Source organism: Bos indicus, chromosome 6 (assembly GCF_029378745.1).
Source record: "Bos indicus isolate NIAB-ARS_2022 breed Sahiwal x Tharparkar chromosome 6, NIAB-ARS_B.indTharparkar_mat_pri_1.0, whole genome shotgun sequence".
Lineage (NCBI taxonomy): Eukaryota > Metazoa > Chordata > Mammalia > Artiodactyla > Bovidae > Bos > Bos indicus.
The window spans coordinates 98,337,770-98,361,636 of NC_091765.1; the positions used below are offsets into that span (position 1 = coordinate 98,337,770).

Consider the following 23,867-nt stretch of genomic DNA (forward strand, 5'->3'; position numbering starts at 1 on the left):
TATAAAACTAACCTCAAAACAGCATGTATTCTTCTGTCTTAAATAACCATAAAAAAAAAATTTCTTCAGATACTCACTATGGAAAGAACATTAAGAGTATTTTGACAATCAAATTTTATCTCCTCATTTTCTGCTGTCAGGTATGCACTAAAACTTTCACGTTAATCTCTTGCAAATCAAGTTATAGCATGAAGAAGTTCAGACTAACAGTAAAGTTAAATATAAAAAAAATCTAAAGCAGTGAGCAAGAGACACATGGCCAGTAAGCAGGGGGGCTCTGATGTGAGCCCAGGTACTAATCTTCCAAGTGCTCAGCACTGACTGAGAGGAGCGCACGGGATCCTGCCTGCTGCACATGCGCAATAACCCTGCGATGCTATGGAAAACCTGAGTCATTTCCAAAAAACGGCAAAGGCCTAATACAGATTACACAAAGAATCCAATCTATTTCCTTCAAGGTTTCCAAGGTCAGAGTGTTTTAACTGCTGTTAGGCCAACACTGTGGAATAATTATTAAGCTCCTCAGAGAAGAAAACTTAAAAACTGGAATATGACCTCCCATTTTTAAAAAGCAATCTTTTTTTTTAACATTAAAATATTAAGCAAAAACAAACGAAAGAAAAAATTAAGCAAACCACTTGGGCTTTTTTATTTATTCAGGCTCAGTACAGTAAAACACCTTTGTTCCAAAATATTTATTAATACTAGTTACTTGTGAGCTGGACCAACTCAATACACAGTTTGGGAACTGTGAGCTGAGGGCATAAATAGCTGGGGTGGAAAACTGTACCCTAATGTTCATCACTTAAGCTGTAGATAACGCAGGGAAACAAACTTTTCCCTCTCTTTCCTCCAGAGCCACTGACTACTCATCCTCTTAAAAATCCAAGTGCTATTGCCAGTGTTTGAGGCTCACTGCCTTTTTTGTTTCAAGGCCCAACTGACACAACTCTTTAGATCAAGTTTAAAGATAGTTCTGGCAGCTTCTAAATTGGGTATTATCGATGAAAAGTTTTAACTTTAACAACATGAATCCAAAACTCTGGTGACCAAGCATAAATTCTTATTAAATGTTTACTGAATGATTTGAAGTAATCTGTATAGAACTTAAAAAAAAATAAACAAAAAACACCTACACTACATAAATATTTCACTTGTGTAAGCACAGCCTTTAAAACTCCCCCCAAAGTTTACCTTCTTTCCTAGGTCTTCTTTTCTATATCCTAGAAGTTCAAGGTATTTTCCACGAGAATCATCCTCAAAGTTTACCTTAAAAAAAGACATTTTCTTGAAATAAAGAACTGCATCTAAAGGCCTAATTTTTAATTAACTGCTAAAATTCCAAGTAGAATTATTTAAAATATCTAAAGTCTACTATATCAACTAGAAGCTTCTTCACTGTGAGAGAATCCAAATAATTTTTTTTTAAAGAAGCTATTTTTTAAGAAATAATAAGTATACTAGTAATTAATTAGCCAAGCTGAATAAAGCTTACTTTTAAACTCATATTTGTAAAAACAAACCGAGTCATGTCCAAAGGCTACATGAATGCAAACCTCACATTACGTGAAATATTCAATGTCACATCCTAAAACTTTCTTGAAACTAATACTTACAAAATATAAAAATGAATTAAATATTATTGCATTCAAGAGCTCTTTTCTTTGCAAAACTCAGACTTGGGAAACAGACATTCCAGTGGAGGCAAAATAACCAAAAAGAGAATTCTATTTGCTATTTTACTGTCACAAATGCAACTCAGTAAAAGGGATGAGAAGTGCCTCTGACCTCTCCCCTCTACACCTGGTCCCTCTTCCCCTCGTTGTCTGTAACTGGACCTACTATGGAAATTAAACATGCGATGTTTTTATTATACTCAGCTCTATGTTTTAATTTTAAGAAGGTCTGCTGAATATTATCTCTCTTAAAAACACTTAAGCGCTTAAAAACATCTAGCATATTATTTAAAAAGCATTTCATATTAGGCTTTTCAAAGCCAAGAAAGAACAACTCTTGACATAAAGTATTATTTCACATGCTTTTCATAAGGTTTTATTTAATTTCATCATGAGATCCCCCAAATCACACTGTTCCTGCTGTTTCTTTGACAGGAAGACAAGTTTAGAATGTGATGGGAACAGTTAAATTTGCAGATAATGAAGCAAAGCTGCTTATCACCAACTTTACCTTCAAAAAGGACCACACGTTTTTTTCAAACTCAGTCTGCGAAGCATCGATCTTCTTCTGACAGTAACTGACGAATCCCTGTGACTGCACGACCTGCTGCAGCTGGTCCGATCGGCTGAGGAACTCCTTCTCTGTCACCACCTGACTGATGAACACGTGGTGCTGCTGCGGCTGCTGTTCAGCCCCCGGGTGAGGCTGCGTTCTGACATTCGCAAAGGTGACCAGTTTGCCTCCGAACTAGAGCAGGATGAGGAAACAACATCAGCTTGAGACACAAGGACATGGCCCCTTAATGTGCTTCTCGTAAACCTGCTAAAGGAGAGAACTGTGACCTACACGTCTCCCTCTGCATGCAATTCGCTGATGCTCTTTTCCATGCTTCACGATCTGACCCCAGCCTTCAATGTTTACTCCTCTTCACAACACTCACCTTCTGGATGCAATGTCCTAGTAGCTGCGCCCCACAATTTCTCACCTACTTGCTTTTACGCACTTCCACCTACTCAATACGACTCCTCCTCGAGGCGGGGGCAAAGGTCACCTCTGCCACCCCCAGATGCCCTCAGTATATTACATTTATCTCTCCCTCTTTTGATTCAACTATTAGCCTTTGTATTTCCTCACCTTCTACTCTAGGTTCTAAGTTTTAAAAGGGAGTGAATATGCTGCTACAAAACATGTCATATGGCATAAGGATTATTTTGAGCTGACATGAGTTTGAGCAAGCTCTGGGAGTTGGTGATGGACAGGGATGCCTGGCTTGCTGCAGTCCTTGGGGTCGCAAAGAGTCAGACACAACAGAGCAAGTGAACTGAAAGAATACTGAGAAACAGCAGGAGCAAGGAAGACACTCTGACCTCCTCTTTTCTCTCTGAAAGTAGGAGATGAAACTCCCATGTGAGAGCTGCTCTCCTTACATCAGGAGGGAAAAAACACTCATCTCCAGAGACGGGGAGTCCAGGACAGTAGAACTCTGCACAAACAGAACTTGATAAATAGAAATCACCTCCCTCCGTCTCTCTACGTACTTTAGTTACGGGTCCACGACTGCCGCTCTTTGCTCAGCCTAGTCTAGAAGCACTTTCGCTGTGCCACGCCTCTGGGTCTTCATTTCTCTAGGGGGCTCCCACGTACAGGTTCGCTATCCTTCTCGTTATAAGCAGGCTCAGAACTCTTCCTCTGCCTCTCACAGTCACTCCTCAGCTTCAGGTATTGATTTTTTCTTCAACCACTTTCATTTCTTCCTTTTACATGGTTATTTTTCTGCCTAATTCTTTTCATATTGAACTGCTGTATGATTGCATGTCTATTGCTTGTCTTTTCCTCCTTCCAATCCATGCTACATACTATCAGTTCAATTGCTCAGTCGTGTCCGACTCTTTGAGGCCCCATGGACTGCAGGACACCAGGCCTCCCTGTCCATCACCAACTTCTGGAGTTTAGTCAAACTCATGCCCATTGAGTTGGTGATCCCATCCAACCATCTCACCCTCTGTTGTCCCCTTCTCCTCCTGCCTTCAATCATTCCCAGCATCAGGGTCTTTTCAAATGAGTCAGTTCTTCATACCAGTGGCCAAACTATGGAGTTTCAGCTTCAGGATCAGTCCTTCAGATGAATATTCAGGACTGATTTCCTTTAGGATGCACTGGTTGGATCTCCTTGCTGTGGGACAGGAGTCTTCTCCAACACCACAGTTCAAAAGCATCAATTCTTCAGAGCTCAGTCTTCTTTATGGTTCAACTCTCACATCCATACATGACTACTGGAAAAACCATAGCTTTGACTAGATGGACCTTTGTTGGCAAAGTAATGTCTCTGCTTTTTAATAAACTGTCTAGTTTGGTCATAGCTTTCCTTCCAAGGAGCAAGTGTCTTTTAATTTCATGGCTGCAGTCACCACTCTGCAGTGATTTTGGAACCCAGAAAAATAAAGTCTCTCACTGTTTCCCCATCTATTTGCCATGAAGTGATGGGATCAGATGCCACGATCTTAGTTTTCTGAATGCTGAGTTTTAAGCCAACTTTTTCACTCTCCTCTTTCACTTTCATCAAGAGGCTCTCTAGTTCTTCTTCACTTTCTGCCATAAGGGTGGTGTCATCTGGATATCTGAGGTTATTGATATTTCTCCCAGCAATCTTGATTCCAGTTTGTGCTTCTTCCAGCCCAGCATTTCTCATGATGTACTCTGCATATAAGTTAAATAAGCAGGGTGACAATATACAGCCTTGATGTACTCCTTTCCCAATTTGGAACCAGTCTGTTGTTCCATGTCCAGTTCTAACTGTTGTTTTTTGACCTGTATACACATTTCTCAGGAGGCAGGTCAGGTGGTCTGGTATTCCCATCTCTTTCAGAATTTTCAACAGTTTGTTGTGATCCATGCAAAGGCTTTGGCACAGTCAATAAAGCAGAAGTAGATGTTTTTCTAGAACTCTCTTGCTTTTTCAACGATCCAGCGAATGTTGGCAATTTGATCTCTGGTTCCTCTGCCTTTTCTAAAACCAGCTTGAACATCTGGAAGTTCACAGTTCACGTATTGCTGAGGCCTGGCTTGGAGAATGTTAAGCATTACTTTACTAGCATGTGAAATGAGTGCAACAGTGCGGTAGTTTGAGCATTCTTTGGTGTTGTCTTTCTTTGGGAATGGAATGAAAACTGACCTTTTCCGGCCCTGTGGCCACTGCTGAGTTTTCCAAATTTGCTGGCATTATGAGTGCAACACTTTCACAGCATCATCTTTTAGGATTTGAAATAGCTCAACTGGAATTCCATCATGTCCACTAGCTTTGTTTGTAGTGATGCTTCCTAGGGCCCACTTGACTTCACATTCCAGGATGTCTGGCTCTAGGTGAGTGATCACACCATAGTGATTATCTGGGTCATGAAGCTCTTTTTTGTTCAGTTCTTCTGTGTATTCTTGCCACCTCTTCTTAATATCTTCTGCTTCTATTAGGTCCATACCATTTCTGACCTTTATTGAGCCCATCTTTGCATGAAATGTTCCCTTGTTATCTCTAATTTTCTTGAAGAGATCTCTAGTTTTTCCCATTCTATTGTTTTCCTCTATTTCTTTGCACTGATGACTAAAGAACGGTTTCTTATCTCTTCTTGCTATTCTTTGGAACTCTGCATTCAAATGGGTATATCTTTCCTTTTCTCCTTTGCTTTTTGCTTCTCTTCTTTTCATAGCTGTTTGTAAGGCCTCCTCAGACAACCATTTTGCCTTTTTGCTACATACTAACCTTCCTAAAAAACAGACGGTTGATTACGTCACTTGTAAATTCATTCTTGATTTAATTAACCTCTCATCCCTAGTGCTGGTCTTCTCTATCTGCTCTCCTGTCTCTGAATCTTCACTTTTGCTTGTGACTTTCCACTTTACTTACTGAATCCTAACCATTCATCTAGTTAGTTCTCTACTTCCCAAAGTAATTAAAACTAATAAAATTATGTATGGATAAGGTTTAAAAGAAAACTCAAACTGTACAGAAAAGTCTCGCTGCCCCTCTATACACACTATTTGAGACACAGACTCTACCTAGTTTACAGGTGTGTTTCCAGTACCTAGGATGGTGCCTGACAGAGGATGTTCACTATATATTTATCTTTGGAATGAAAAGGGAATGTCCGTTCACTAGTACTGAAGTATTATGAAGATAATAACTAACACTGTCTTCTTTCCCACATGAGTTTGGAGCCAAGGATGAGACAGAGAATCCGAATGTCAGCTTCAGTGCTGTTGTAAGTGCTGCAAGGTGAGAGGCTACAGATTAGATGTGCAACCACAGTGGACCTCGTAACAACTAGAATGCAGCACCCTTCCCCCCACCCCCAAAAAGGAAAGAAGGAATGAAGGAAGGAGAGATAGAGAAGGATGACAAGTATAATAAAGTGGGGCAGCGGGAGCAGTGCAAAGGTTGCAAAACAAGGGGAATGTACTCAGTACCACTCAACTGTTATATTTTAAAATGGTTAAAATGGTCAATTTTATGTTATGTATATTTTATCACAATTTAAAAGAAAAAAGGGAGTAGGTTCCACTTTTCCTGAGAAGTCTTTCTAAATGATGAAAACTCACAAACACATCTCAAACTCAGCCCTCTTCCATCTGAGCAATCTTATAATAATACTTTGTCCTCGGTGTTTACGGACCATAGAAACAAATCCACCTACTGAGAAGGAAGCACCAACAGGCCTTCGGATCCATCGGGGTGGCTTCTTCAGAGGCAACACGATACTCTGTGGGGTCGTCTGCTGAGGAATTTGTAATGGGGGAAGGGGCTGTCCTGTGCCGAAGGGGTCAAGATTCCCAAAAGATGACGAAAGCTAAAAAATAAAGCGGGATTTTCATAACTTATACAAGACTATGTTACACGTTTTCAAGTCATACCGAATAAATTTTTTTACACAATTTTCCAAGTAATTGGTATCGCTGATCCATAAAGTCATTTTCAAAATAATTATACAGTAAGATGATTCTTTTCAGATGTTGTAATAAAAAAACCTTAATATTTCTTATTACCTTGTCAACTTGTTTCTGCCTTAAACCATCTGTACTCCCTCCCATGATAGAATAAACGCTGATACGCCCATCGAAGGAAGCAGCCGATAAGACAGCGGGATTTCTGGGGCACCACTGAATATCAAAGCACCACTGTGTGGTGGTGGGGAGTTCATATAACACCTAGACCAAAAAAGAAGTACAGGCGCTTTATAGCCAAAACACCTGAATTACTATGATCAACAAGTACAACTGTAATTAAACATTTACTTTTAGAAAGTGTACAGCCAGGAAAAACAACAATTTAAAAAATTTCTTTAAAGTACAAGAAAAGTTCATTATGACAAAAACGAAATGACAAAATCAAAATTTTGACCAGATTTGGAATAAGAACATTTTAAAAACTGAGATTTTCCTATTTTTATTGAAATTGTAATAGAAGATGCATCTGAAAGATCAGAATACTGTATTAGGATCAACTTGCTGACCTCTAAAAGGGTTCTATCCAACTGACTTTGCTGGCTAAGATCCAAAGAACCACACTTAAATCATCTGAAGATCAAATTTCAAAAACAAATCTTGGGGGGAAGCGGGGGACGGGATGAACTGGGAGACAGGGACCGACACACATCAGTACGTATAAAACAGACGACTGACTGTGAGGAGCCACTGTGCAGCTCAGGGGACTGCACTCAGGGCTCTGTGATGGCCTAATGAGAAGAAACTTTTAATAGGGATACAAGTACACATGTAGCTAATTCACCTGGTTGTACAGCAGAAACTAACACAACGTTGTACAGCAACTATACTCCAATAAAAATTAAAAAAAAAAATTCTTGAGAAGGAAGAATTCACTGAGAAGACTGGCTTCTTTCTTGTCAACTGAGAAAACATGTACACATCATTCTTATTGCTGCAGAATCAAAACAGAATTTGGCATAAACAGTTTTCTTTAGGAGGAACAGAATATAGAAAAACTATTAAAAATGGCTGATATAAATAATGTAATAATTGCTTATTAACTTTACAATGTAATCATGTAATAATTGTTACTAACTCAAGGTTAGTGTGATGCTAACTGATGCTCTTAGGAGATATAAGAAACAAGTCAAATTAGCTTAATTTGGACTTCATGTGACATTTTAAATAATGTTTTATTTTATAAGGAAACAGAATTAAGTGAAAAGGCATTTAGCCTGCTCATTTAGCTTATCCATCTAAATTTCCATAAATAGAACACATGACAAATATTTCATGATACAGTATTATATTCTTGCTGTACAGTTCAGAAGACAGATTAAAAATCTACATCCACTGATGTCCAAAAATCAAAGAGGACCTTCAGGACCCAAACCTTGAACACTCCTACTCTGAGGACACTGATTTCCAGAAAACACACTAAATAAATCCAACCAACTATTTCTGAGTCTAGATAAATGCCTTTTATTGGAAGTGAGGGGTTGGGGGTGGGGTGATTACTAGGTTCAAATACACCATTTTCAATGACTGGTATTTCCAGATGAAAACAGCTGGGTTTAGATAAAGTCTCTGCTAGTTTAGCATTTCATACACACCTCCATCTACTTTCACATTCTTAATTTTAATCATGTGCTAAAGAATTCATATGGAAATTTTCTTATTCAGCTAGAGTTAAATATTACAATCACTCCAAGTCTGAAAAATATTTCCTCCCCATACCTCTCCTGTGTTTGGGTTGGAGCACAGAATCTTAGCATCTTTCCCACAGCTCAGCAACAATTCAGGATCCGCCATGCTCCAAGCAATTGCCAAAATCCCCCTTAAAAACACAAAGATGAAATTTTTAATCTTGAGTAAATCAATCTGCAAATTATTTCTGTCTAGGCTTTGGAGAGACACACTGCTAACAGAAGTACAATTCATATAATCTTTCTGGAAAGCAGTTTAGCAATGGGTATGCTCTGTGATCATTACAAAGATGCTCAATATAGAGTACAGTGTATGATGGCAAAAAAAAGAAAACACATGCCCAACACATGGTCTACAGGGTTTTCCTGGTGGCTCAGCAGGTAAAGAATCCACCTGCAATGTGGGAGACCTGGATTTGATCCCTGGGTTGGGAAGATCCCCTGGAGAAGGGAATGGCTACCCACTCCTGTATTTTGGCCTGGAGAATTCCATGGACTGTATAGTCCATGGGGTTGCAAAGAGTCGGGCATGGTTGAGTGACTAACACTTTTACTTTCAAACAAAGTAACATTTTCAGTAAATGTTTTGAAAAATTCAGATTAGCATCCCCTGCAAAAATTTGAAAAATCCCTGTATCCTACCATCCAGAAATAAGTACTATATAATATTAACAGTTTGTTTTTTCTACATTCATGCCTCTGCTATTTAGAGATGAAAGAAAGGTTAACATTGCCAGACCATGAAGAAAAATACTAGAAACTAGAATTATGTCTGTGTTTTTCTTAAAAACATACAGAGAGTCCTCAATTATTCTGAAAACATACCATCAAGGTATATATTACTCTTCTTTTCCCCCAAAGTTGTTTTTAATATGATGGTATTTTTTACAATCTAAGTCCTCTCAGAATCAGAAAAATACGCTATAGGAAGAGAACTCAAATTATTTAAGAATGCCTTTGCTTCCAACATTTTATCTTTTAAGCATTAAAATCTTTGTAAAAACTGTAGGATAGTGTGATGTACACTCTTATACTTCTCACCTAGATTCATCAATTCGGCCACATTTACTTTAGGTCTTTATATTTTTGCTCTCTCTCTCTCTATATATATATATTCCATCTGTCAAATGCAGATTATTACATGACACCTCTACACTTCTCTCTGGTGATAAGAACCTTCTCTTATATATAATCTCATACTGAAAATGTTATTTTTACGCAATACTCTAAATAGAGAGTCCATATTCAACTTTCCCCAACTGTAGCAATGCATGTGTGTGTGCTTAAGTCGCTTCAGTCCTGCTCGACTCTGCAACCCCATGGACTGTAGCCCGCCAGAGTCCTCTGTCCATGGAATTCTCTAGGCAAGAATACTGGAGTATCCATGCCCTCCCTCCAGGGGATCTTCCAGAGCCAGGGACTGAACCCACATCTCTTACATCTCCTCTATTGGCAGGCGGGTTCTTTACCACTAGCACCACCTGGGAAGTCCATTTAGGAATAATGGACTCTTACTGTCTCCTCTCTTTAGAATCCTATTATGTATGCCAAAAATTTCAAGCACGTCAAGAATGCCTTTAGATATCAGTATCGTATTTAATATCACATCTTAAGGAACATTTAAATTCTTAGCAGGTATTAAAAAAAATTACTGAACTACAGAACTGGAAGGACCTTAAAGATCATATAATCCAACTCTTGCATTTACTAGAGGGAGTAAACAGAAATAGAGAGGCTGATTTGCTCCTGGCACCCAGTATGGTATTCTGTCTTGCTAAAATGTGCCCACTCTGAAAATTGGCAGTATAATGTAATGTTAAGAGCATAGATACAATGACCAGGATGTTTGACTTGGAAGTCAGCAGCTGACTAGTTTTGATCTAAACCAAGTTTAGCCTTGCCAAGCTTCAATTTCCAATGTGTAAAATGGGATAATAGCATTTACTCTACAGGTTTACTATGAGTCTTAATCAAGCTAACATTTGGAAATTAGGGACTGATATGTATACACTGCTATATTTAAAATAGACACCCAACAAGGACCTGTTGTATAGCACAGGGAACTCTGTTCAACACCGGGCAGGGATTTTTTTGGTATTACTGAATCCTAGTACACTGGTTGGTATGTGTTCAATAAGCAAGTGTTTAATAAATAAATAAAACCTTACCAAACATGGGAAAAATATTAAAACTTCTCAGAATCACCCCTTCTTTACTAAAAAGCTGACTGAAGCATAACATCTAAATAGGATTACACTGTGATCAGATTCTTTTCTCCTTTATAAGAAGCTCAAGGAGAGGTCACAAACTTTAAGACTTCTCAAAGTGTGTAATTCCACCACACAGGGGGAAAAAGGAATTTAAAGCTTTAGTCTGTATATCCCTAAAAAGGAAAGAAGAAAAAAGCCCAAAGCACTGAAAATACTTTAACACTACAAGAGATTTGTTTCTTGTTTAAAAACACTGAACAAAACATACATAAACTCCCTGGGCACCTGAATATAAATCATAGGAAATCTGCACAATTACAAACTAAAGAAACAAAATCCTTTTTCGGCACTCTGCACCTTGTGGATCTCAGCTCCCATGTCCCTCACAGTGGGAACACAGAGCCCTAACCACTGGACTGCCAGGGACTCCCACAAACTAAATTTGATGCTACTCAAATTAACACAAGACAATTCTGATGTTTTTTTACAGCATCCACACATTTATTAAATTGAAGGTAGAATGAACCACTTACTATCTCAAAAATGTTTGCTTTTAAATTAAGATAAACACTCAGAAGTAAAACAAACTTTTCAATTGTTGCTTGACATTAATGTCATGGAAGACTCTTCATAAGTATGATGAATCAAATAAACATCAAACTGTATAATGTCCCAAAGATCCAAGAGTTGTCCCAAAGAGCTATGATTCACTAGAATTTTGATTACCTATTATTTTTTTTAATTTTATTTTTTAACTATTACCTATTATTTGAAATAAGTTGTAGAAAATCCATAAACATATTTTCAGGTTTTTGTGATATGATTTGGCTACCATTTTTCGGTACAAAAAATCAGATGACTATTGCTTAAAATAGAAATGAACTATTTATACTAACTTTCATAAGACAGAGACAGAGTAGATTCCCTAATTTTAAAAAATTATCTGATAATTCAAAGCAGTAAGTAAATACATTTTTTACAATTCACAAATCAAGCTTTTTCGAAGAGCAGCAAGATACCTGGCATGGTTTTCCAGGACACGGAGCGGAGAGGAGGCAAAGCGAAGGTCCCACATTTGGACCACTGGTAGCCTGTCATCCTCAGAGGCAAGGACCATCTGAGTGGCAACGTCAGGATGCCACGCCAACCCAGAGCAATGCATCTGCACACAGTCAAGGCTCACATCTTATCAATCATACTACTTTATGAAAAGCCGAAATGAACATGAGGAATATACATTTATTGAAGCAAACAGTAGAAAACATCAGCTCAGGCTTATGAAAACAATATTCTTACTTATGTAGTCATTATTTTAATTTATTTAAAATTTGTTTTTTAAAAACACACTAAATTAAATTCTACTAAACACTCTTAAACAGTGGTCTTAAACTAAAGAGTTTAAATGTTTTCAATTCATCCAACACTTTGATACACCAAATCATTCCAGGCCAGAGTAATTCTATACCACAAATGAGTTGTCCTGTCAAAATTGTAATAAGGGGAAAAGTTTTATATAAATTTAAAATTTAATACTTTTAGAGAAATGAAGATGAGAAGATTTAAAAAAAATTAATACCTTTCCTCTACTTTATCAGAAAAATCAAGATAAAGTGACTAAAGCAACAACTACTGTTCAAACTTTCATATGGGATAAATTAACATTATTACTGAGAAATACTTGGAAGCTCAGATCCTGTTAAGTGTTCTCGAAGGTGACTGAAATACTTATTGTGTACTTTATTCCACTGAAACTTGTTTTAAAACTCCTGACTCACTGAAAAACAATACTTTGAGGAAATATGCTTATAAATAGTGTTTTCTCATTGCTATTGCTGTTTTTAAATTATATATGTATTCTCTGATTTAGGCAAACTCGCTTTTTAAACGTCCAACTAAAAACAGTAATTGAAAACAAATTAATAAGGCAAGCCCTAAGGTGTGTCTAAATTACTTTATAACATATGATGACATAATATTAATGAATCTGTAAGATTAAAATGTAATGTGTATACAACAGCGTCTACTGAGCAAGTGGGAGAAGAATATCAGTTCATTTTAGCACTGCCTAATCAGAAAAGAGGAACCCAAGAGTCTGGAAACTACAGCTTCATAGTCATAAAATTACTAGCAGGGAAAAATTTTACATTCTAGTTGCTATAATGCTTTGGAATAGTTGGCAAAGCAAAACAACTGGTGTATCATGGAATAACTCCTTTGATTGACCAATCTTTCTCTTCATCATTAATATATCCAGTGTGGTTTAGTAGGAATTTTATTATTTTCCCCAAAGGGAAAAACAACCTCTCATTCCAACATGATTGGTCCGTAAGAAAACAGGATTTGACTTTACAGAAATCTGCTTTGTTGCCAACTCTGACAAACAATACAGGAATAGCTATAGCAGAAACAAAACGTGTTTCTCACAGATCAATCTGTTTTCTAAGATTGTGTTACTATGTGTGACTATGTGTAAGTTACTACTTACCCTGTTATTATGATCACTGACTTTGATGATAGGTTCGTTTTTTCTAAGATCCCACACAGTGGCCCGACCACTGGGACTGGCTGATGCCAAAATATGCTGAACTTGTCTGTTCCATGCAATGCAACTGATATCTTCTGGGGGCTGTAAGGAATAAACTACTAAGAACCATTTCTCAACTGTAATCAAGTTTAACTACAAAATCTAATTCTTCTTTTTAGGAAATGGATTACTTAAAAATCTGTATCTATTCCTTCCATAAATTTATTTTTATATTCTCAACATATGCAGTTTAAAGCTCAGGTATACACCAATTCAAGTACTTTACCTTGTCTATTCACCACCCCTTATTAGGCTCCTGTTACAAATCAAGCACTGTTTCTTTACTTTGCAACTGCTCCATGGAAGATAATGGACCACAAAGTAGATGCTGGTCAACGTGACAGACATCTAGGCAGAGCAAAAGTTACAGCCTAGACCTAGAAAACCATATACTATTGTTACGCTGCCTCTCAGATTGCCAAAATGTTAGGGCCTGTTATAATAGCCACTCAAATCAAATAGTCAATACAGTGTAAAGAAGGCGGAGATGACTGTTCTTTGTCAACTTATTAGAATTACATAGGAAACAAGGTTGTGTTTCTTTTTTTAAGTAAGTTTCCTCTATGATTTTTATTCTGAGGTTGGGTATTGCTAAAATACTATATAATATAGAACACTATACTACATAAAATATTATACCTAAGAAACTATTAAACACTATGTTATTTACTACCACAAGTCTAGTACCTCAAACAGTGCATGGGAGATGGCAAGTACTAAATAAATATTTACTGTTGAAGGACTTGCTGATACTCTTAGGAAACATATTTATTAACACTTGATCATGCTAAAGAAAAATCAATGACATTTAAACACTGATATATTTTAAACGCTGACATTTAAACATATTTTGTGTGAAAAAAACAAATAAGTGCAGAAAAACTGATTTTGGTTCTTTTGATTACATTGAAATCAATGTAATACCTGCGTTTTGGCTCCTGGTGTCATTGGAGTTGCAAAATTATTTAGATCCCAAATGTAGATTTCAGATTCGTTAGCACCAGAGGCCACCAGATTAGTCTGCAATAAGAAAGAATTAACAAATAAATAGCACTTACAAATAATGAAGAGAATTCAGAATAACCCAATTTAGAGCTGGAAAGATCTGTACATTTTCAGATACTGAGAACAGCCAGGGACACGGCTGGTGGGGGAGGAGGGAGAGTGGGCTGTATGGAGAGAGTAACAAGAACGCTTAAATTACTGTAGGTAATATAAATAGGTAAAATAGATAGCCAATGGGAATTTGTTGTGTGACTCAGGGAACTCAAACGGGCTTGTTAACAACCTAGATGGGAGGGATAGGGAGGGAGGTGAGAGGTATGGTTCAAGTGGGAGGGGACATGGGTAAGCCATACTGTAAAGCAATTATCCTTCCATTAAAAATAATTAATTTAAAAAATCTTTCAGTTTTAAGGCATGTAATTTTTCTGTTTAATTAAAAAAAATCAAAATGCATAAACCCCTAAAAACTATATATAACAATCTGAAATTTAATCAGTTTTCTAAAGAAACATATTGTAAAACTCTATTAAACTAAAAAAGATAACACATCTACTGACATTTCAATATAAGACACTAAAAAATAATTAAACGGATAAATTCTTATATGGTGATTATTGCCTGTGGTTTGGATCTCTGGAAGGGAATCTGATTGTGGGAGACAAAAATAGGTCACCCTGTTGGCTTCAAATAGCTGAATGCTAAAATAATGGTGTCTATCCCAGGCACTTCAAAGTCAGCCTCTGGAGCTGGATCAAGATTAAGACTAGTAAAAATCCTCATGTATTTATTTATTTAAAAAAAATTTTTAACTGAAGTATAGTTGACTTATTTCAATTAAAAAACTATAGTTTCTCCATGGCTGATTCATGTCAATGTATGGTAAAAACCATTACAAAACTGTAAAGTAATTAGCCTCCAATTAAATAATAAATAAACAAAACTATAGCTTCTGGTGTAAAGTGACTCAGTTACATATATATATTTATATTTCCATTATAGTTTATTTTATTATAGGATTTTGACTATATTACTAGTTCCCGGTGCTATACAGCAGGACCTTGTTGTTTATCTGTTTTATATATAGTAGTTATATCTGCTAGTCCCCAATTCCTAATTTATCCCTCTCCAATCTCCTTTCCCCTTGCTAACTATAAACCTGTTTTCCGTGTCTGTCCTCACGTATTTCTGTTTCATGTATGCTCCGTCTTGCGCCAGGTGGTAGTATTTCTAGGTAAACTATGTTGTGCACTGTTTGGATCAAAAAGACCCTAAAATTGTGATATGAAGTCCAGGAAGACAATGAGATTCATATACTGACCTTCATCCTTTACTGTTCACTCTCATTAACCTACTACAACAACTGACATACAACTCTGAAAACAGAGGAATTCCATGGCAGTAGCCACCTATGATATAAGACACGAACCAAAAATCAGCAGTTGTTGGAAATTAGCTATCTAATCTAAAGAGTGGGCACCACAAGCCACAGAAAACGAAGAAGTTTGGGTTTCTGTATTTCTATATCTAAAATATCTATTTATAATACAAGAAAAATAACTATCAAGCTTTTTATTTTTAAAGATAATATTTATTTTCTGATTATACTCAAATGTCCTATTAACTCAAGATCTTTATTAATGTATGCTACTGCTGCTAAGTCACGTCAGTCGTGTCCGACTCTGTGCGACCCCATAGACGGCAGCCCACCAGGCTCCTGTCCTTGGGATTCTCCAGGCAAGAACACTGGAGTGGGTTGCTATTTAACATTTCTACAATTAACATTCAGTAATGTTTACAACGGCAACAGTACAAAGATTCTTAATTGCCCATTAAATTTATACTATACTTATATATATATCTTATTATTTGATAGAGTAGTAATCTCTGACATAAATACATTTAGCACTAACAACAGATTAACCCACATACAACAGCACCGGAGGAACCAGGTCTTACTTGTGGCATGGAGCGTCTTTAGTTCTAGGATCTAGTTCTCTGACCAGGGATCAAATCTAGGCCCTCCTGCACAGGGAATGCAGAGTCTTAGCCACTGGACCACCAGGGAAGTAGCCTAGACAAACTTTTAAAAGACTAGGTTTTCAACCTCTGAGGTGCCTAATATTTTAAAAATGTCCGTAAGATGACATGACATGTCCAGACTTCTAGAACTAAACCCATTACCCTGATCCCTTCCCTGGGGCTAGTGTATCAGACACTGAAGCCAACTCTGAACCTTTCATTCTTCATACAAATACACTCACTCATCAACCTGCATAGGCACAGTTTTAGCTTTCTCCAAGACTGAGGCACAGTAGACTCATATACTTACTTCAAATAGGCAGCGTGCATCTCAAGAAATATGAATAAACGTCAAAAGTCTAACCTGGAAAATGTTCACATCCAATGCTCTCACTGGGCCAGTATGCTTGTCATTCTGGGCAATCACAACTTCCTTATCCCCAGCGATAATTTTAGAAGGATCATAAAGAATAATATTTCCGTTTTCACCACCTGCAATCAGGACTCCAGAGATATTTCCTTTGGAATCCATCTTATGAGGTCCCCAAATCAACTTGTGGTATCTTTAAAAGAAAATGAGCAAAAATACTCTTTTTTGAAGTCAGATAAACTTAGAAAAGAATTTGGAAATTATATATTTAAGCCTTTTCATAAATACACCAAAAACACTGCTTCTCCTCTATTCCTGGTAACTGTACCTAAGTTGGTGAAATGGCATTTTAGTTTTTATTTATACTCATATTTCATTTTGTAACCTTGAAGGGTACAAAAACTCTTTTGTACAGCTAATACAACAAAGTATACTTGATTTGTGTGTCAGAAGAGAAGAGCCTTAGAATGGTTTTACCATTTAGAATCTGTGAGACCCTGAGCCAGTTACTTAATCTCCCTAAGCTGCTTTTGATTCATTTATAAAATAGAGCTCATCAACCACTTCCCCTGACTTTATTTGACTACAGAAGTACTCAGTAACATGTCATCTGTTAAACAGTAAAGCAGTTAAGGGAGTCATCTGAAATTTTCTAAGAAAAATAATGTATTCTGACAGTAAAAAAGTGATATCAAAATTATGTCTATTATGACATAATTCTCCACCCACTGGTGGAGAATAAAAGATTACAATTTGGTATGGAGGTGGCATGGAGATATATAACAATGGTACTGAGTCGAAAAACTGCCAGATGAAAGGCATCTGGGATTCCCAGTACAGTGGGAGGGCTTGGATGATTATAAGCCATCCCATGGGAGACACCAGGATTTGAACTGTATTGTTCACCAAGGTACAATCTCTTCACCAAAACCTGCCAAGGCATTATGCTATAAAGCACATTTTGCTACTGAAATTAAAGTATCCTATACAGCTTAAGTACTTGGAAATCTACCCATCTAAATACTTATCGTATCAGAAACCATGTTAATAAAATTCTCTGTGAAATGTAATTTGAAATACATTAGTAGATAGGGGAAAAAAGCAACCTCCATCCAAAGAAAATCACTATCAACATTTTAATATTCATCTAACTACTTTTTCTAATCATGCCTACCTTTTTCTGTAAAGAGGTAAGATTAAAAAAAGCAAAAGAAAGTAACTCTACTATATCATGAGGAAAAAAATACCAGACACTAGAGGCTTTCCTTCCTACACACAACAGACCATAAAAAAAAGGAAATTCAACAGAACATATATAGACACTTTTTAAACTTCTGCCTAAACAACTCAGATATTTTTTCACAAAATATGTCACTAATGGTATTCCTTACAATTTCATAATGGAACACTTATAGACACACTAGGCATCAACTACAACATATAATCAAATAATCACATAAATTTCAGGTTGAATCTCATACCTGTGAGAAGAAGAGAACGTAGCACAAGATTTCATATCCAAGGATGGATCAGAAAGGTCTAATTCAAATATCTCAAGAGAAGCGCTGGTACTAAATGTTGCATCCAATTGTTGAGCAGATGTTCCTATAGAAAATATATTCATGGTAACTACACATGCAAAACCAGAAAGACTCAGAGAAAACCATACAAAATAGACATTAAATGCATGTTTTTCAATTATCTCACTCATGAATGCTACGTTAATGTCTGAAATCTCAGAACGTATACCATTGAGCAGATGCTTTCCATTACTACAGCAGTAAGATTCTGATGCAAGGCTCAGAGATGATGTTTGTAAAAGTCGGTAGTACAGACAATTTTTTAAGTCTATAGATAAAATCTCTGAAAGAACAGTTCCATGCTTATAGTCACAAATGATATAACTTCAACTCTAGTTATATAAAAAAGGAGCATCAAAACTGTTGTTCATTCATTCAAATTGGTATTTATTAACTTTTTTACATTTTATCTATTGTGCTTAATACCACAGGAATAAAGATAGAGCACAGTTCTGAAGTGAGGAAGACACTATAAATGTAATAGACCATGATTAACACTATGATGTACAAGCATATAGGAAGGCCACTGAACTCAGCTGAAAGGAATGTTGCACGTATCTCATCAGGAGAGGAGAGGCTTTCTAGAGGAGCTGAAGCTTGACCTGAATCTTAAAGGCCAAGTATAAATAAGTCAGATGTGGAAAATAAGAAATTAGGTGACTTATACGGTCTTCTCTCTGTTGAACTTACCTGTAGCTAGGTAAATGGGATGATTCTGTGCAGGGCTCCATGCCTGCATGGCGGTACGATCTACTTCCTTTAACTTCATCCTGCTAAAGTGAACATTTCACAGAGAAATATAATAAACATGTAAGATGGAACATTTTTTAACATAGAAATATATTGGACAAACCAATACATTAATAGTAATGCTGGAATGCCAATAAATCACATTGGACTAGGTATCATTTGTTGGGAAATGTGGGCCATTTGAAAGAAACTTGTTAAATTATTTTGAGACAAGTATAGGGCTATTCTGTTTATAGATTATCATCCTTCCGTTGAAAAATCTGTCTGGAAGGAAACGTGCAAAAACAGGGATAGCATGTGGTTAATCAGTCTTGCATGCAGTATGCTTCTCAGTCAAGATAAGACAGGCGGCAGTGCAGCAGGGGGAGAGAAGGCACGTAACGAACAAGGTGCGCCTTCCTGGAGCAGGACTGCTCAGGAGCAAGAGCAGTGTGACAAACTAATTTTAAATAAAGCAGACTAAGAGGGGAATATAGCAAACCCAAAGAATTTTAAAGATAAAGCAGAAACAAATTTTTAAATGGTCACTCCAAGCTACAATCCCATATGCTACTATTTTATATATTCTATGTGAAAGTTACTTTTGTAGAAAAACTCAGGAGATACTGTGCTACAGCATTAAAAATATCTTTGTTGGACTTTCCCGGGTGGTCCCATGGTTAAGACTCCACATTTCCAATGTAGGGGGTGTGGGTTCAATCCCTAGTCAGGGAACTAAAATCCCACATTCTGCCAAAACACCACCAACAAAAACAACTTTGTTATTTTACATAAATGCATTCACATGGCACAGTATTCCACTCTCAGATGTAGCCTAATCTAATTACTTAGTCTCCTACTGAGAACACCTGAATTGTTTTTGAAAGTGAAAGTCGCTCAGGAGTATCTGACTCTGTGACCCCATGGACTTTAGAGTCCATGGAATTCTCCACACCAGGATACTGGAGTGTGTAGCCTTTCCCTTCTCCAGCGGACCTTCCCTACCCAGGAATTGAACCGGGGCCTCCTGCATAGCAGGCAGATTCTTCACCAGCTGAGCCACAAGGGAAGCCCAAGAATACTGGAGTGGGTAGCCTATCCCTTCTCCAGGGGATCTTCCTGACCCAGGAACAGAACTGGGGTCTCCTGCATGGCAGGCAGATTCTTTATCAACTGAGCTATTATTCTTACAAACAACGTTGAAATAAATGGCCACACATACATGTTACTTCACTTATGGACAAGGAAAGCTATAGTTTTCCAGAGGTAAAACTGATGGGTTAAAGAATAAAAGTAAATTTAATTCTGATGGATACTGCCACTTGAAATGTATCCTGGTATATACAGTGTATTGAATATATTCGAAGTATGTATTTTTTCTTATTACTTCAAAATCATTTATTGAAATTTTTTTCTTACTAACTTTAGATACCACCTTTATCATGTACCAACTTCCTGTATTTATTTCTAGATTTAATATTTAGGTTTATATTCCTGTACACATCAGGATATAGGCTAAGGTTTACATTTCAGTATTCATGTACATTTATTCTGTGATTACCATTCCTTATGCCCATGTATTTACATGCTAGGCATGTCACTTCTAAATACTGAGGCTTTACATGAGTATGATTTCAATAATCCCCACCCATTTTCCTTGCTATTTTTTGTTTTTTAACGACATAAACAATCAGAAAATTTTTTGTCTAATTCCAGAAAAAAGAGAATGTTAATATTTTTTATTGAACCTGTACCAAATTAATAAATTAATTTATGGAGAACTGACAGAATGGTGAATCTTCCTAATCAAGAACATGTCTTTAGAGTTAAGCCTTCTTTTTTATTTTTCAGTATTGTTTGAAATTTTTTTGACATACTGGGTCTGCTTACTCCTAAGTATTTCATCTTTTGGTTCGTTTGCAAATGTGGCTTTTTTTCCTTCCACTATTATGTCTATGATCTCATTGTTAAATGAAGGCTAATGATTTCACTACATTAATCTTTAATCCTGTTTTCTTACTGAATTTTCTTTTTGGAGTAGTGTTTCAGTAGATTCTGTTGGGGTTTCCACATATATATTCATACCATGTGCCAACAGAGCCAGTCTCCTCATTTCACACTGTCGCTCCTCTGGTATCTTTCTCTTGTGTGAGCTGGCCAGGACTAACAGTATCATACTCAACAGCAGTGATAACAGCGCTATTTCTTGTCTTGTCCTGTTCTGCAGTGGGAAAGCCTACTGTATCACCACTCGGCATGGTTTTGGAATTTGAGATATATACACATATATTTGTACAGATGTGAGTGAGTGTCCACACACCACTTACACCTGTACGAGTAAATAAATATACATATGTATACAAACATGTATGTGGAAATAGCCACTGATTACTATCTTACTGAATGCTATTCATAAAGACTGGGTGTTGAATTTTGTTGAATGTTTTTTCATTAGGTAATTGGAGATGACCATATGATTTTTCTCCTTCGGTTTACTAACAAAACAAAGCACTAACAGATTTCCTAATACTGAATCATCTTTTCATACCATGCATCAACTTCTCTTGCCATGATTCTACTACAGAGCTCCTCGATTTTGTTTAAAAAGAGTTTCGTTCCTAGAGTCTTAAATGAGATTTAATTGATAGTTTTCCTCTTTTGTACATTCTTTGTCAGGTTTTGGTATCAATGTTACACTTGTTCAGAACAAATGTGGGAGGTTTTCTTCTTTTCCCATGCTCTGGAACACTTTCAATAACAACACTGAAATTACTATTTCTTTAAGGATTTACCAGAATTCTCCTATGAGATATCTGGGTCTGGTATTTTGAAGGGAAGGTAAGTGGTAATTTTCTCTGTTTCTTCCATGGATATTGATCTATTTGAATTTTCTTTATCCAAGGTCATTTTTGTAAATTATGTTTTCCCATGATATTCCTTTATTGTACTCTTTTATACAATCTTCTAATTTATTTGTTTAGACTCAAACATAGACTCATGCTTCTTCTAATTTGTGCTGTGTGTGGTGATTAGTCCTTATAATATTCATGTTTTGTCCTACCCTCCTTTGAAAAATTAGCTAAGTGACTTAACCTGTTTCACTGAGTATTTACGAAGAGTCAAATTTTGGCTTTACTTATTAGTTTCACTTAAAAAGTTTTTGTACCTTTTTAGTTAAATGCTTCACTTATCCATTTTTATTATTTCTTCAGGCTTTGAATTTTCTCTGAGCACTGATTTGTTGTATGTTTCTGGTCCTATCTTTGTAACTATAATTTTAAGTAATTTCCATTTAATACCATTAATCCTTTATTTCTTTACCTAGTTTAATTAACTATGAGCACTAACAGAATTAGCTTATATAGCTTACTGCCTCTCCTGCAGCACACAGTTATAATCATTAGTATCATCTTTCTCAGAGTTTCCCTTTGTACTGTTAAATACGCTTATACTTCTACTGATTTGTCAGCTTTAAATGATGTCCTTTGACTCCTAGACATTACAGATTAGGCAATCCACAAATTTATTCTACCTCCAATTTTCTTCCTGCTTCCCAGTTCTCTCAATTTTTTAGTTTGATGACCAGTTTCTACACGATCAGATATGTAACATGTACATTTTATCTTTTCTCCCTTATTCCCACTTTGGTTTCAGCCTCAGGTCCATAGCAGTTAAATATACTCAATGTTCCCAACAGCACTCTTGCGAGTTTTCTTACTCATCTCTGGAGGATGAAGTTCATCCTCTAACAGTTTTCTTAAGAGGGCCTTAGACGAAAAATACGCCCTGAGTCTTACATGGTCAAGTTACTTACATTTGAAGAACAGATGATAAAAGGAAGGGACAGAAAGATGAAATGATTTGAACATGCCAGCAAGGGGCAGAGCCAAGATCTGAACTCAGAAGTGAGCTCCCGAGTCCAGCCTCTTACTTGCTACAAGAAGCTCAAGTATTCAATTTTAATCATACAAAAAATATTAAAATTTAGGAGAAATACTGAATGGCAAAGAAACTACAATGCATGATGAAATTAAGGGAAGAAGAAATGAATTTTAGAAACTGGGCGAGGTCAGGCAAAGTGGATGCATTAGGAGGCTGAATCACACTGCAAAGAGGCAGGACCTCTGGTCCGGAACACTGACTTCTGGTCCTTCTGGTCCTTCAACCTGAACATTGACCCTGCTACTTTTGACACCTTTACACATTATTTGATCTCTCTGAGCCCCAATTCCCACACTTGCAAGATGGGGATAAGTGTGACTACCTCAGGGGATGTTGTGAAGTTCAAATGAGAGAAATGTATTTTACAGAGGTCCAAACACAATGCCTAGCACATAAGTCAAAAAGCATTGTAATACACTAACTACTTTAAAGATTATTATCATCATGAGATTAATCAAGAAAATCGCACATCTAGTTTACTAAGATTATTGTGAAGGAAAAAAGGAAAAAAAAAACTCACAATTTTCTAAGAGGTAAAAAACAGGCCTATTTTCTTTACATGAAATGCCTTCTTTCTCCTCTCAGTCAATAGTCTTTAGTAAGTCCCATCTCCTTCATGAAATCTGCTCCACTGATCAATCAACACTGATCTAAACTTTTTCTATCTGCCGGAACACTTTAAGCAACTCATTTATCTCGGTAAAACTTTATAACATTCTCTTAGTACATATTGCTTACGTATTTTCCCAGTCTGTTTTATCAACTTGTTTCATCTTGTTTGGTCATCTTGTTTCACCAAATCAACAAATACTGTTTTGTTTTCAATCAAGTCTTACAACTTTTACCCTTTTTGGATCTAAAACTGTTTCGCACAGAGTGAGATATACATTGCTGGATTGATTCTGAATGTCTATATTTAAAGGAATACAAAAAGACTGATGCACTAGAAAGACCAATTTTAAGTAAAATATTTAATTTTTAAATTCTTAACTGTTTAAAGGATCTTTTCTTATTTAAAAAGTGGGAAAGTACTGCTTGGGGGAAAAAAAAAGGTTTCCTAAAATGCCTTTA

At 36.6% G+C, this 23,867-nt stretch overlaps 1 protein-coding gene across 20 annotated transcripts in view; it reads right to left on the reverse strand.

Annotated features, from left to right (window-relative positions):
• Positions 1–23,867, reverse strand: part of SEC31A (SEC31 homolog A, COPII coat complex component) — a 60,093-nt gene that overhangs the window by 31,955 nt on the left and 4,271 nt on the right. For 17 of the 20 annotated variants that reach the window (XM_070791692.1, XM_070791689.1, XM_070791688.1 and 14 more), the window contains exons 2-12: positions 18,816–18,898; positions 18,027–18,150; positions 16,540–16,738; positions 14,076–14,171; positions 13,053–13,193; positions 11,587–11,729; positions 8,389–8,488; positions 6,712–6,873; positions 6,363–6,515; positions 2,188–2,424; positions 1,195–1,269 (exon numbers count right to left, since the gene is read on the reverse strand). In XM_070791692.1, coding sequence (XP_070647793.1) covers positions 1,195–1,269; positions 2,188–2,424; positions 6,363–6,515; positions 6,712–6,873; positions 8,389–8,488; positions 11,587–11,729; positions 13,053–13,193; positions 14,076–14,171; positions 16,540–16,738; positions 18,027–18,150; positions 18,816–18,894 — 1,509 coding nt within the window. In that variant the 5' untranslated portion in view covers positions 18,895–18,898. The remainder of the gene's footprint in view (positions 1–1,194; positions 1,270–2,187; positions 2,425–6,362; positions 6,516–6,711; positions 6,874–8,388; positions 8,489–11,586; positions 11,730–13,052; positions 13,194–14,075; positions 14,172–16,539; positions 16,739–18,026; positions 18,151–18,815; positions 18,899–23,867) is intronic. The other 3 variants (XM_070791695.1, XM_070791693.1, XM_070791676.1) reach the window with 2 other exon arrangements.